Raw genomic sequence first — 15,225 nt, forward strand, 5'->3', positions numbered from 1 at the left:
AGTCCCTGACGAACCGGACGAGGGAACCGAAAATCCATAATGAGTGGAAAACTTAGTTGTCATGACCACTCGCTTCTGATAGGTCTGTCGCCCAGGACAAGGGATGAGAAGAATTAGTGGGCTGTTTGGTACGCAGAGGCGAGATCACAGATCTTAGATACTCCAGGGCTTTTGGCCAAACTCCGGGGAAATCTTTGACACTCGCTAGTCTTTCCCCTGTCTTTTAAACTCTTTCTTACCCCCTGTTCTATGGCATAATTGCTTTTTACATTCCAGTGGCGTTAAGTTTGTATACTTCCTATTCAAGGAAGAGATGCTGAATTGACGTTGCAAGCCTCATTTTCAAATGAGAACTTCAGTAGCTGGAAATCTGCTACCGCTGATGGCATAAACCAGACTATCATCAAGCCCACACCCCAATGTGTCGGATTACTCGAAACAAAATGGACTCCCCCGACTTGCCTACCAACAACAACGAATGGAAGGTCACATACGGTGAAAAAGACAATCCGCAAGAGCAAGTCGCAGACGGTAGAAGGATACTAGCTCGAACCCTCTCAATACCAAAAACCATGTGCATCTTATCCGACAAGGAAACCGAAATATCAACGGTTACCGAGCTCACATCTCCAAAGATGAAGCTCCCACGACTCGGGAGTGATACTGTCGAAAGAGTATTTCCTGTGCGATCCGTCGTCTCGTTCGATCCTACTCCCTCTCCAGTTCCTCAAACACCGTCCCTTGATAAGCTTGAGAGTCCATTCCCTGCATTTCCATTTGGAGATACCTTTCGAACAAACGAAGTGGCCGATGATGGATCTGGTAGTATTCTCGAATCATTTCCGAGCGATACCAGTGATCAAGAGAGAGCACCGAAAAGGCCCAATCACCTAGCGCAGATGCACGACCAACTCAGCCTTCCAAACGTCTCGCCATCGCTACCAAGAATATCCGCAAACAATGGTGATTCAAATTCCACCAACAAGCCATCTTCAACCCCTGCCGTCCAGTTACAAGATATGATTTGTGAGGGAGCGGAGGTTTTGACTAAAAATGAGTTAAGACCGGGATTGGAATACTTTGAGGACGAGATCGGATTTTCAGTCCAGCCATTTGGAGCGCTACTGGTTCTCTCAGAGTTGGATGGCAACATTATGGTTCAGGCTGCTAGCACCAACTCCGAAGCTATCTTGGGCTATTCACCCGACCATCTCTTTGGGCTGAGATCTATACAAACTATATTGCCAACATCTCAACAAACCATGTTTCTTTCCCACGTGAAATGCGTTTCAGATGACAGATATGATATGGAGACCTGTGGCCCAGAAGTATTCTTACTTTATATCTCAGTTGATGAAGGTGCTCTTTCCAAACGTCTTTGGTGCACTATGCACACAAGCAAAGCATATCAAGACTATATCATATGTGAGCTGGAGCTTGAGATCGAGGGCGTCCAAGACAGCTCGAATGCAGGGTGCACTGGCGAAGTCCAAACTGCTTTGACAGCAGGCCACACTACCGGTCTTTCAAGACCATGTCATGCAGAGAGAGCCGAGTGTCGAGAGTCGGAGCTTCTGAATGGACTCCCGCGCATTATACAGCAAATATCTAATGCACAGACACTCGAAGAACTTGTCCAGCACTCTATGAGTAGCGTGCAGCGGTTGATACGCTTCCATCGCTTTACAATGTATCACTTCGATAGTGATCGGAATGGCATCGTCGTCGCAGACTCGGCTGATGCATCACTGGGTATGAACTCGTTTGAGGGACTGGAGTTCTCGGAATCAACTTTCACCCCCCAATTGAAGAAGCAATATCTACGCAAGAAGGTTTCTTTCGCTTATCGAAAAAGCAAACATAGCGCAGATTTGGCCTACCGGGCCTCCACAGTGAAAGCTGGATTGGACCTATCGCACTGCTATCTTCTTGCAGCCTCGAGCTGCTCTGAATCTCATACAGCCCCTCTTGTACAAGCTTGTGCCTCGATTGGCATTTATGTTTTTGGCAAAGCGTGGGGGCTCATATCCTGTCAATCATATAGCAAAAGCGCTCGGCTTCATCCCCTTATTCAAAAGACATGTTGGTTGTTAAGTGAAACGTTTTCCAGCAATATTGAACGTCTCTCATACACTTTGCCTTTCCAAGTCAACCCTTCATTTGATCGTTCTGGTGAGACAGACACACAGCAACATATTCAGTCACCTTGCGGCGATCTTCTTGACATTTTTGGCGCCAATTACGCCGCAGCGTCTATTTTGGGCGAAACAAAGATTTTTGGGAAGCCCCCGGATTCACAGGAGGCTTTAGCTTTACTGGAGTATCTTCGCGCAAAGGAATTAGGGACTGTTCTGTGGTCGACAGACATACTTTCCGACTTCGAAGATCTCGACTATGCTCCCGGCTTTCGTTACCTTTCCAGCCTAATCTATATTCCACTGTCTGCCGATGGGCAGGATTTCATTACCCTCTTCCGTGGGGACTCGGAGAACGGCAGAGGCCCGAAAGAGTGGTCGGCAGGGGAACTTGGAAAAGCATCAATCCTGTCTTTGTTATACCGAACCTTCCCCGAGATCTGGCATGAGAAGGAGGCTACCATGCAAGACAACCAGCTCATGCGACTTCTTCTCGCCAACGCCGCTCATGAATTCCGGACACCTCTTAACGCCATCATAAATTATCTCGAAATCGCTTTGGACGGAAGCATCAACCAGGAAACTCGGGAGAATCTGTCCAGGTCGCACTCGGCTTCAAAGTCTTTGGTTTACATTATCAATGATCTACTGGACCTCACCAACGCAGGGAATGGTCAAAATCTGATCAAGGATGAAATCTTCAGTCTCTCAGAGACTCTATGCGAAGCGACCAATATCTTTTGGGAAGAAGCAAGGCAAAAGCATGTCAATCTTCAAGTCGTGCAACATGCATCATTGCCCGACGTCCTCGGCGATCAGCGGAGAGTACGTCAAGTAATCACTAACCTAATCAGCAATGCAGTTCAGCACACCTCAACCGGCGCAGTAACCATTGAATCGTGCATTCCGACCGAGCCATGCGATGACGGACAAATCGCCATAGAAGTTGCAATCCACGACACTGGCTCCGGAATGTCCCAGGACGCAGTCGAGACATTATTCTGCGAGCTAGAGCAGGTTTCCAACAAGGAAAACGCACAGAGCCCCAATCCCTACACCAACAAGGACTCGAGCACAACTACCACCAGCACCACAAGCGCACCGGGAACAAAAAGCGTCCTCGGACTAGGCCTTGCTTTGGTCGCCCGGATCGTCCGCAACATGAATGGCCAGCTCAGCCTCAAATCCGAAGAAGGAAAAGGCAGCTGCTTCAAAATCCGGCTTAACTTCTCATTGCCGTCGAAGGACCTACCGCAATCCGCCACCCAATCTATCGCGAATGCAGATCTCCAGTGCAATAGGCAAGGATGTGATACCGGGAAATCAAATGAAGCCCCGTGTGACAGAAGACCGACAAGTAATACCGGTGCGGAGCGGGAAGGGGAGATCCAGCCACCGGACGAGAAAGGCGGGGTTCCTTGTCGCTGTGGTTCGCCGTTTATGTCAGATTCAGCCATCGGGAGAGTGGACAACCCACTCGTAGATGCCGACATTTCACTGAAGAATGGAGAATCGCGAAACCTGACCATCCTTGCTTCTGGTGCGAAGGTTGAAGACGTAAGCGTGCGTGAAACACACCATTTATTCCCAAATTATTTCAAAATTGACGCTGACAACTTGGCTTGTAGAAGGTACCTTTGCGATCTGGCAAAGCCGAAGAAGCCCGGGAGCAGCGCTCCGCTATGAATTCGTCTTCCACTGCTTCTGCTTCTGGCTCTTCTTTTCAGACATCCGAGATAGGCAGGGGAACGAAACCCAATCCTATGACGACTGGCCGTACGCTTCGAATCCTTATTGCTGAGGATGATCCCATCAATAGCTCGATCGTTAAGAAGCGGCTGGAGAAATTCGGTTATTCTATTTGCATGACTGGTAATGGCAAGGAGTGTGCCTCTGTTCATCGCGAAAGTCCAGTCCCGTTTGATGTGATTCTTATGGATCTTCAGGTAAGAACTTCATCCCAGTCGCAAGCCGCTACATCCATAGGATAGGCTAATTGTTTTATCTTCTTTTATTAAACTAATGTAGATGCCTATTGTGGATGGATTGAGTGCTACAAAGATGATTCGCAAGCATGAGCAGCAAAACTCGCACCATAGATCTACTGTTTTCGCGGTTTCGGCGTCCTTGGTCGAGAAGGATCGAGATGTCTACTTGGATGCTGGTTTTGATGGCTGGATTATGAAGCCCATTGATTTTCAACGGGTGCATGTACTACTTGGTGGGGTTTTGTCTGGAGAAAGGCGTGAGGATGCGCTATATCAGCCTGGAATGTGGGAACGAGGGGGTTGGTTTGGAAGATACTAGTGTATAATCGGACGCTTGAGACGCAAGGGTGTGGATTTGAATAAATATACATGATCAATTTCTGGTTGTTTTCTTCTCACGCAGTTTTTGCGCCTCACTTAGTGGAAGCCGAATGTCTGGTTAAAATAGAAAAAAAAGATCAAAAATAGAATCGGAACTTGGAATATGTTGAACTTGTCATCATCCGGGAATAGTGGAATGGGAATTTAGCGGAGCCTCTTGGATGACTTGGATCTGTACTAGTAGGCTCTGCACCAAGTTCTGCCTAGATCGTGCAGGTACTATCATTGATGCACATGTGTACTAGTTGGCTTTCCTACTTTTACCGAAGTAAGGGTACATGATAAACATTGAAGTTTTGATTAATTTTTAATTCAATTTACATCCCATCTTGGGGAAACACCGAGTGCGCAAAAAAGACATGAAATACACCTAATCCGCTGCCGATCCACGTAGGGCAGCAAGCTCCAGTCCGTTCTAGTGTAATGTTTGATGAGAGGGGGCAAAGAAAAACGAAGACGAGAAAGGAGAAGTCGTGTCCATAATGAAAACAGGGTATGAGAAACTCCAATGAAAACAATAAACATAATTGAAAACACAGCGGCGGAATTAAAATACCTGTCGAGACAGCCTACCACGGGTAATTGAATGCATCATCTGTACAACTTGACAAAAGAAAGAAAGAAACAAGAAAGATAGATTATCGCTGAGTCAGGGGAATCTAGAAGAATGAAACTGGGGTGGTGCCACAGGCAACTCATCCTTTCTGCAACTCATTGCAGAATGAAATGCAGGGAAATATCCATAAAATAAAAGCCCAGAAGAACCTCATGGTCTTCCATTGGGGGTCGTGGAAGCAGACTGAATCATGCGAGTGGCATGCAGGCCGGCTGGTTGGGGGATCACGGAGAGGAAGTCAGAGAGACTGGTCTTTCTGCCAAGCGAAGCCAGACTGGTGGTTCCAGCTACAGGATATAGTCGTTCGGTATACCCAAGTAGGTGAAGGAAACATCCAATGGCACAAGTTTGAACGCAACCAAAGGTCTGATTGCCAAATTAAAAGATCACGCGGAAATAAAGGTCTCGCCGGAATCCCAATAGGGGAGTCTTATGAGCTGATGATTTGCCGAGCTCCTTCTTTGCCCAGAACACCTGGCTCTGTGGGCTTGGGACTGCGGTCACGACCCTTCTTACGACTGAGGAACGAGAGCATTCCACTGTTTGTGCCCTTTCCTTTGCCTGGATCACCCTCCAAGCCTTCTGCAGGGAGAGTAGAGCTGTGATTGGCTAGCTCGCTCCAGCTCCCAGCTTCCTCCAAGACCATTTGTACACCTCCTCCCTTGCTCATTTTTCGGGTCGCCCCGCCGGCGCCCCGCCGAGGAGGTGGTGGTAAAGGACGGTGGAAAGAGGGAGGTTGGCGCGGAGGAGAGGCGGATGCGAGAGTTGAAGGTGAAGGTGGCTGGCCAATTGATGCCGAGTCATTTGGGTCTAGATTTTCACTAGCCGGTGTAGTCGCCTCGCTTTGAGGTACCCGGTAAGCCGGTCCCTCGTTGAGTGGTGAATTGCGAACGATCGGTTCATGTTGAGAGTGTTGTCGGACATGGGATGTGTTTATTTTGGTGGCCACGTTGGTGGTAGTTGCGGTAGGGAGGCATTCTTCGGGGTTTCTAAAAAGGCTGTTAGAATGGCAACCGGGTATAGATTGATCAGATATACTTACATTACCGCGGCAATGGCTTCGGCGGCACTGCCTTGGTAATCGACGGTGGTGTAGTCAAATGGTTCAAACATAGTCTCGATTAGGCGATGAAGCTCGTCCTCTCGGATTTCCTTGGCCGTGGCATCGTCGCGTAGTTCTGCACGCGGCTTCTGTCGACGGGCTCGGGCTTCCAAGGGTGCCTCCTCCAATAAGAGTTCCTCCAGGTCGTATGTTGCATCGAAGTTTGTCTTCTCGCTAGAAGGTCGGAAAACGGGGGGATCTCTTTGCGTTCCAGAGCTTCAAAGTCGATTTCCGCGAAGAATTCGTGAGACGTAAAGGTCTCCCATCCAATAGCACCGATTCGGCGACTGCGGTCACGCTCCATCAATGCCATCAAAGCTCGTAGACAGGGGACCGACACCGCGGGGTTGGTGACATAGTACTTGGGTGATGCCTTCTTGATATTCTCACTTAGGGTATCCTGGCTGCGACCTTCGAATGGACGCTGAATATCCTTGTCAGCTCAATCCATTGGACCTGTAGAAGTCCGACGTACCTTGTTGTAAATGCATTCGTAAAAAGTAACTCCCAAAGACCACCAGTCAACTTCAAAGAAATATCCACCGCCTTCATACACTTCTGGAGCCAAATAAGCTAATGTTCCCGACTTGCTTGTGAGGGGCTTTCCTGGTCGGAAATCGGATGCCACATTCTAGATCGTTGTTAGTGGCTAATATTGGAAAGGATAAGTTAAGTCACGTACGAAATCTGCCAAGTGAACGTGGCCCTCTGAATCCAGTAGCACGTTATCGGGTTTTACATCTCGATGAATGATGCCTTGGGAGTGGATATATCTCAGGGCACACGCAAGTTCCGCGGCCCAAAAGCGCACTGCATCTTCGGTAAAACATTTGCGGGAGATGTGGAATCGGAGATCACCTCCATTCATTAGATCAACAACGATGTAGCTGGCGAATAGTCAGTACACCAAGCGTGTAACAAGCGATATGCTGAAACCCACATGTATTCGATATCCTGAAAACTGTAGCGCAGATTGCAAAGGAAAGGGTGGTTCAAGTGCTCGAGCATTCTCCGCTCACGAATGATATTCCGTACACTTTCCGAACGCACGACTAACAAGCAATATTAGCAATGATAAGAGGTGCGAGGCTTATACAATGCCAAACCTACCTTCTTCTTTTCGAATGTATTTGAGGGCGAACGTTAGCCCAGTATCCTTCCTCTCAACGATGCGAACCTTGCCAAAGGCACCCTTTCCGACTACCCGAAGGAGGCGGAAGTGATTGAGGTTAACTAGATACAGATTAGCATCCCGGTATATAGTCCCACTGAAGAGCCATACGCCTTCAGCACATCATCCAAGATCGACACCTACCTGCATCATTGCAAGAAATGGGCTTTCCTTGTGTGTTTCCCATTCTGGCGGATATAAACGAAAACGTAGGTTTTTGAGGACTAGAATCTGCCCAGCAACATCACTTGTCCTAAGAAACCTCGGGTCGTATAGTAAATCACGTGGCGCAAGTTGGAAAATCCAAGAAACCGCGAAATAAATTAAGTAGATCCAAATCTCATAGCACTCTGGCCATGGGGTTTAAATGCGGCAGAATCGCGGGAGCGGGGGTGTTGCAATGGAACGCGGCGGGCGAAGACCGGAAAGTGTCGCAACGATATCGGGGGGTAAGAGCGATGAGGAAGGAAGTAGCTGCGGTTGAGCAAGTTGACTCAATTCACTCAAACCGAGGGAATTTATTGCTGGCAAGCCGGGTATGTATATTCACGATTGGCGAAAACAGGTGAGGTCCGGGTTTCGGGGGCCAAAACGAGGCAGGATGAGCCTAAAGCGCGCACTCGCAGATGAACCGAATCACAAGAGGCGGCGAAGCAGCGAAACGAATGTCTTGCAGCCTGAGGATTGACTGAATTGGATCAAGACGTTCGGGAATTTCTCGTGAATCCGTGCAAGATTGAAAGAAAGGGGAGAATGGAGGGTGAGCGGTCAAAAAGGATGGCAGTAAAGGTAGAGCCAATCACATCCGCGCCTTGACAACGGGGAAAGGGGGGCGCCTCGTACACTTTGCAGGACCCTATTGCAACTAGGGGGAAAACTTGCGGAGTTTTGGGCTGGTAGATGGCGTTTCTTTTTTTTTTTGGTGGAAATGATACAACTTGCAATCTTAGAATGAATCCATACATGAGACTATGTAAAACATGATCTGTCCCTACAAAGCATTCTTCAAGAATGACTGTACATACATTTTCGATGTGATTCTCTAGAAAAGCTAGACCCACGGGGGGCGGGAAAAATAGGAAATAGGGCGAAGAAAAAAAAAGACCACTGCAGACGGAAGTTGTCCTATCGTCACAGAATCAATCGATCCAAGGAAGATTTTCACCCGGGGGGGGAGAAGTCCAGGTGCATCTGTTGCTCATGTTGCTCAGGCGAGACCGATCCACTCCCAATACCTGCAGAACTGATCTCTTCTGCAAAACCTCCCTTGTACCACTCTGACCTGTCAAATATCAAATCAACCCTACCTGGTATAAATGATTAGTAGTAGGTTCTGTAAGTCATTGAGGGGAATATTTGGGGTCCGCGACAAGTTCATTTGCTCGCTGAAAATGGTCTTACACAGCGAACAAGGAACTTTTCGATGCTTTTTTTCGCCCCCTAATCGAGCCAACCAGAGAGCAGATCATGCAGCTGCATCGCATCAGACTGGTCACCTTGTCGCCACGCGACATCTTCACGACACGTCTCATCTCTCGTGGCAGCCACGTTATTGACCGCCCTTGCTAGGAGAAATGCAGGTCTCGGCTTTCCCGTCGCACAGAAACGGCCGTGGAACGCCTGCAGAACATTCGAATATTCGAACTTTCGAAAAAGCTGAAGTTGACCTGTTCAACGGCCCTTGCAGGTCCGTACTCCACTAGTTAGAACTTAGCAAACATAAGATCCCTGGTCTCACCGGGCGCAAATCTGTCTTTTCATGATCGGCGCCATGTCAATTCCAAAACTGTCGGGAATGAACATCAAGCTGCATGGATTGTAGACAGTTTTCTTTGTAGGGGTGGAAGAAAAGCTCATGTTTCTTCTTGCTGGCACATTTGGCACAGAAGTAGTGGGTCTTTGCAAGGTTAGACCGGGGCTTATTGGCCCCACTGCAGAAGCACTAGACACCATCCTAGTCACGGTAGGCGTTTCAGCTGCACCATAACAAAGAACACTAACTAGGAGGTCCTCCGTACCCGAGACCGAGACTATCCGTTTCAGATCTGTAGTTGTAATTTGATTTTGGGGATCACTTAGGATACAGTCATGCTTGTATCCAGCCGTCGGGTTTCTTGCATTTCCCCATGAGCACATCTTTAGCCTGGCCTGTGAGCGATTCGGTGAGCTCGGGCGCAGAATTAGTGGCTCTTTGGGCATCACCAACTGCGGGTCTAAGTGTGTCTAACTTTTCAAGTTAGAACCTTCTCGCGAAGTCAGAAAATTGCCCAGGTCAACTGGTGGGGGGAATGGCCTAGCCAGCAGTCATACCTAGATGAAGAAACCCAGCGAACGTCTCCCAAAAAAAATCCATGGATGGAAAGCACTGCTGGAGATGCTTTTGGAAGAGTTTTCCGAATGATTTATCGACATACGGTCTCATGCGCATGCACACCATCGCTGCATTGATATATAGATAGGTAGAAACCTTATAAACCATCCATAATATCACCTGGAATCAAAATTTGCAAGATTGCATTGGATAGAGGGCTCCCCAGGGATGGGATCAATTGATGAATAAAGTACTAGTAGTAATTAGGGGAATACTAGTAGGTCAACATTGCTTTTGAACGGTGATGATGGCCTGAAGTTTGAACATTGGAACCTTGGAAGTCACGGGAGTACGCACCTGCCCTTTTCATTGCAATGTTCAAGAACTTCCCTTCCAATCTTGTGCATTTCGGCAATTCCAACTCGCTTTTACTTTTTTTTCTACGTACTAGTACACTTAACAGCCCGCCTGCTTAGTTGATTCCTTTTTTTTCTTTTTCACGATGGGGGACAGTAGCCTTATTCCTTCACATGAGTGGTCCCCTGGCTTGCACCCTCAGAATCGATCAGAACTGGTACCACATCCCCAAACGGGGACTCACTCTCCATGGTTCATGCAGCCGCCTCAGAAGTTTGGCATTGATACAACTGCTTTTTCTTTTTCCAAACCAGCTATTAATCGACAAAACTTTTCGTTACGCAAACCGCCCAAGTACCCCTCTGCCAACGTTACACCTCAAGAGAGCTCTCTTCCTTTGGAGACTCCGAAGAAACCTGAAGCACCAAGTCAATGCCGACAAAAGGCACCAATACCGTCTGCGTGGGTGTACATGCTACTTTTTCGAGAATGATTTACTGATATTTGTCCTTGGTAGTTGTCTCCCATCCATTGCAGATCCTGAGCCTCACCACCTTGATGATGAAATCCCAGATGAGGACTTGCTCAGTGTACGAGATGTGGAGCTCTTGATAGTTAAGGAGCCTGACCGAGAAGTGTTACCTCCCGTGGAAGTCGAGGACATAATCGTTCAATCAAAGCCTTCCAAATCGCAGGTTACTGCAACTGTGGATTCCGTCCGTGAAACACCTATAGCGCAATCTTGCAATGAAAATACGAAGACCAAAGTATGTTAGAACCAACTAAACTTCCTCTGGTCAACTGACATTTCAGAAAAAGAAAACCGCTCCGCTCTCAACGTCATTCGTGCCAACAAAGATTCCTCAGGAAGGGATGACTACAGCGGACCGTGTCCGCTCTCCATTTCACGATGAAGTTCCACCGATGAACGAGCTACCAACCTCGAAGGGCTCAACTCAGGTGCGAAAAAGAAAGTCGAACAGAAGACAAAGGTCAATTTCTGTCAGCAAAGCTGACCCCCAAAACTTGAACGAAGTCACTTTATTTGAGTTGCTCATTGCGAAGATCAAACAACGCGAGGAAAACGAAGCTGCCGAAAATGCCATGCATCATGAAGTGGAAACCCAGAACACTTTGTTGAGCAAGCAAAATCAAGACCTGCGACAGCAGATTCACCTCGCTCAGTTACGCCTACAGAAGACTGTTGAAGAATCCAAAGCAAATCGCTCTCTTCTAAGCGAATGGAAATCAAAGATACGCAGTTTCAAACAAGTTGTCAACGAGTTAGGGCGGGGATACGATGATCTTCGCAACGAAGCTAACGAACAACGTGAGAGGGCCTTGTCTCTCGAAAAGGAAGGGAGTGATCTTACCACAGATATTTGTCAAACCAAGGTCCGTATTTCGCAAGCTGAGGAGATGATTGACAGCCAGCAGAAGAGAATATTTGAGGATGATAAGGCTATAGCCGTTTTGGAACAAGCCTTGTCCGGCTCCCGGAAGGGAGAGGAGAACGCAAAACTGCAATTGTCTGAGCAGAAGAAGCGGGTTGTGATGCTGGAAGCGTACATTCAAAACTTCGCTATGGCCCACACAAAACAGATTGGTCTGATGAAGGAGGGTCAGGAGATTTTGATTGAAAGATTCACGAAAGGCTTGGATGCTGTGACTCACGATTCCTCCAGCGTCAAAGATGCCGTCTTGCTGGCCATCGCAGACGCCTTTGGAACTTGCCAGTCCACAATTATGTCCTTGACCAACAAGTTTTCAGAAGAGCAGATAAATGTCGAAGAGTTCACGCGCGAAGCTCACGATGTGGTTTCTCGGTAATCAACCCCATACATGCAGATATTCGGAGCCAAGTACTAATCGATGGATCTAGAATTGGCTCTCTTTCGTCTCAATTTTCTGAGAACATTGAAGGAAGCATCAGAGTGAACAATGGGGTAGCCAAGACTCTTCGGGCCAAAATTGAAGAGATCCAATGTCTCCTGGGCCCAAAGTCTTCAATGATGACGCGCCTTGATCAGTGTGACAGCTCATGCGCGGCCCTGAAGACAAATCTTGACACCATTGAGCCAAAAATAAATGCGCTTGGTAACTCGGCCAAGGCATTAACTGCGACGGAAAGTTCTCTTGTTCAGGACCTTGAAAGCTTTAGCAAGAAGCTCGCAGATGCCCAGCTTCAAACAAACAATCCCGTTCTCGAAAAAGAGCTGGCGGGAAAGTTTGCGGAAAACACCCATCTGCAGATTCAACTTCATGACTTAGGCTCTAAGGTTGATACCCTCCAGCAAGCCCTGTCTGACAAAGGAAGATTGATTCAAGACTCTCAAAACTCATTGGCTGAGATCACTGCAAAACAGCAAATGGCTGAGTCTCAGAACAGACAACTGGAAGCCGGAAAAGCGGCTTTGCGACTGGAATTCGAGACAGCAGAAAAGAATATGCGACAAGAATTCAGCAAAAGAAATGCTGAGCTTATCGACCAATTGAGGAATGAGCATGAAGCAGAACTTCGTGTTTTTCAAAAGGAAAAAGACGACATTGAGGAAGTGTCTCAGACACTCATAGTTCAACTTGAAGGGATTCAAAATTCTTTGGTTTGTATCCGATAGATAGAAGAAGACATCCATTTGCTAACAACTTGTAGATCGAAGCAAAGACGCTCGTAGATGAGCATGGCAAAGAGCGCAAAGCGTTGGTATGTAACCCATAATGCTGGTAAGCGTCGCTGATTTGAGAAGCTCGAGGATACAGGACAGCAGATACAAGATCTCAAGAAATCCGACGAGGAGTCCAAAGCTCAACTAGAAGCCCAGCGTGCAGAAATAGAAAAGTTCCAGGAGCTGGACGCCATCTCTCGGGTTGAGAACAGCGAATTACGAGATCACCTGGAACAAGCCCAACAGAAGATCAAAGATCTTGAACAGAAGTCAACATTCATCACAAATGCAGAAGAAATTAAGGCACCGCAGCCGACTCATATAGTGCCTTTTGCAGCTATTGAAAACCAACTCCTAGGGCGGCCAGGAACTTCACAATATGGCGAATCTTGCGACTTTGCGATGCTCTTCATGTCAGATGACCAGTCAGCTCCAACGCCAATAGACAAATCAACGCTCCAAGATCCTCCATTGGACAACTCCAAAAATGCTGGAAAAGATGGTGGGCCCCAAAAGCCTGTCTCAAAATCTGCAGATCCTGTTGTCACTCCCGTGAAGTTAAACCAGTCTACGAACAAGAAGCGCAAAGGAGTCAACTTTGAGCCTGTCAAGGATACAAGCAAAGCAACGGACTCCATGGATGTGCAGCCGGCTGCCAGTCAGCCACAGAAAGAACCAGAAGAACATCCCAACAAAGTATCCAAGCACATTCACAAATGGACTTACAGTCGTATCCAAAGCTCTACTTCAGAGGTCAAACAGGAGCAGATTAGCATGCCTTCTCGTGGCGCCACATCTGATCGGCGAAGTAGCCCAAAGGCTCTTGTTTCCGCCAGCAGTGCGCCGGCTTTGACACAGCCCAGGACCAGGAATACTAGGGGCCGCCGCAAGGGCCGAGGTAAGTGATCGATCAGTCTTACTCTCTTTGCTGCTAATGGGGCTTACAGGCCAACAATATGATGCCCGCTTCCAGGATGGTTGAACCGTTTCAGCTCAGCTGAGGAATATCTTCCAAGGTCAACTCGTGTCGTTTGTTTGTTGGTCCAATTATGATTCCAATTATTCCTTGATCATTTCTTTATACACGCACTTTGAATGGTTGGTACCTTGATATCCGATTGATAAAACGTCCACCAGAGCGCCAAATATCTTTTGCCGGATGCCTTGCTGAATTTCCCTTTTCCACCAGCCATGACTTACCCTTGATTTATTCTAACCCAACCGAAGCAATCGTCCCTTTTAATGTGTCCGAGATATATATTACCCAGCTAGAGATATGAAGGAATCAGAATTCTTTTTATTTTCAATTCAGAACCCAAAGCTGTAATGCTCTTGAACGCCAAACACAATGCTCCATCAAAAGGAAGTAACCGACGGAGCAGCCAACAGAAGCGTAACACTCCGTCGCTTTAAATCAAACTTCCCAGGATATAATGTACACAAAAAAAAGTTACAAGCCCACCGTCCTTCTCAAGCTCGTCCATCGATCCTCACACCAGGCACTTGTCATGATCCCAATCAACAATCAGTTCTTCCAAGGTTGGCGATAGAGATTCTCCCTAGTCCCGAAATATCCGCATCGAATCGAGATTGCCGGCGAATGGCATGGTAGGTAGTATGTTGAGGGGTGAAGAGAGGGAGAGAGATAGAGAGAGGAGATCGGACCAAAGTCGCAGCCATCCGAAACCGAAACCGAGATCGAAATCGAATCTATTTCGCCTTTCCGCCCTTGGTCGCCTCAAGGAAAAGCACAGTCTTCTTAACGACAGGGTCGTACTTGAGCATGCTCAGCGGACGGTGAACACGCGGCCGGATCATAGTGCGGTAGTAACCCGTCATGGCCATCGAGATGAGGCGCACGGAAATGGTACGTGACTTCGCTGTAGAGTAAAAAAGACAAGATTAGCCCGACTGTTCAGCATCTGCATTCTGCATCTTGTGTGCGTTCTTGTTTCCGTTCTCATTCAATGCTTTCATAGCTTGGCTGGCTGGCTGGCTGAGCCCGGGCAGCTTTTCAAGAACAGGGCCGGGGGCGCACCGCGCGATTCATGCTTTGTGCTGGGAGTCGAATCGATGGGTTCGGGATGGGGGGTGTGTAGCTAGCGGCGTAGACTCACCTTTCTTGGCCATTTTTGCTCGAGGTCCCGAGGGGTCTGGATCGGTGTTCGATGTGATGGAAATTCGAGGCGGAGTCGGACAAGCCGCAAAAGCGATGTGCACGTGATGGGATTAGTCAGGGGGTTGTGCGTGCTCTGATTGGTTGGCTGGTCGGTTCAATCGACTGGTCAGTAGAGACGGAAAAATTGACCTCAGTTTTTTTAAAAAAGATTATCGGCGATGGTTATTTTTTTGACTCTGGTGGCGCCCGTATTCGATTGCAGCTTACTCACGCCAGGATTTAGGCGTGTTTGTCGGCTTCCCGGTGGCGTGTTGTGGTGAGAGTTGGATTTCGGGGAGGTTTCGGGCGTACCCGGACCGGGATGGTATGGACCATGGGT

The 15,225-nt window shown here is 47.9% G+C and overlaps 4 protein-coding genes across 4 annotated transcripts; 2 read left to right on the forward strand and 2 right to left on the reverse strand.

The window, feature by feature from the left end:
* Positions 1-443: 443 nt before the first annotated feature.
* N7466_007274 (CheY-like superfamily) lies at positions 444-4,442 on the forward strand (the record flags this gene model as incomplete). Its single annotated transcript, XM_057166663.1, has 3 exons — positions 444-3,692; positions 3,764-4,081; positions 4,164-4,442. 3 exons carry the CDS (start codon positions 444-446, stop codon positions 4,440-4,442), a joined length of 3,846 nt encoding a protein of 1,281 aa, XP_057019704.1.
* Positions 4,443-5,550: 1,108 nt separating this feature from the next.
* N7466_007275 (serine/threonine-protein kinase) lies at positions 5,551-7,580 on the reverse strand (the record flags this gene model as incomplete). Its single annotated transcript, XM_057166664.1, has 8 exons — positions 5,551-6,109; positions 6,163-6,423; positions 6,474-6,646; positions 6,698-6,853; positions 6,905-7,109; positions 7,163-7,274; positions 7,333-7,455; positions 7,538-7,580. 8 exons carry the CDS (start codon positions 7,578-7,580, stop codon positions 5,551-5,553), a joined length of 1,632 nt encoding a protein of 543 aa, XP_057019705.1.
* A 2,737-nt stretch (positions 7,581-10,317) lies between these two features.
* N7466_007276 (uncharacterized protein) lies at positions 10,318-13,709 on the forward strand (the record flags this gene model as incomplete). The annotated part of the gene is made up of 7 exons (XM_057166665.1): positions 10,318-10,523; positions 10,579-10,828; positions 10,875-11,887; positions 11,944-12,664; positions 12,715-12,765; positions 12,809-13,625; positions 13,675-13,709. The coding sequence occupies 7 exons, from the start codon at positions 10,318-10,320 to the stop codon at positions 13,707-13,709; spliced, it is 3,093 nt and encodes a 1,030-aa protein (XP_057019706.1).
* A 728-nt stretch (positions 13,710-14,437) lies between these two features.
* On the reverse strand, positions 14,438-14,857 carry N7466_007277 (mitochondrial 54S ribosomal protein bL33m; the record flags this gene model as incomplete). The annotated part of the gene is made up of 2 exons (XM_057166666.1): positions 14,438-14,607; positions 14,845-14,857. The coding sequence occupies 2 exons, from the start codon at positions 14,855-14,857 to the stop codon at positions 14,438-14,440; spliced, it is 183 nt and encodes a 60-aa protein (XP_057019707.1).
* Between the last annotated feature and the right edge of the window lie 368 nt (positions 14,858-15,225).

Source organism: Penicillium verhagenii (assembly GCF_028828195.1).
Source record: "Penicillium verhagenii strain IBT 33310 chromosome Unknown utg000007l_segment0_segment0, whole genome shotgun sequence".
NCBI classification, from domain to species: Eukaryota; Fungi; Ascomycota; class Eurotiomycetes; order Eurotiales; family Aspergillaceae; genus Penicillium; species Penicillium verhagenii.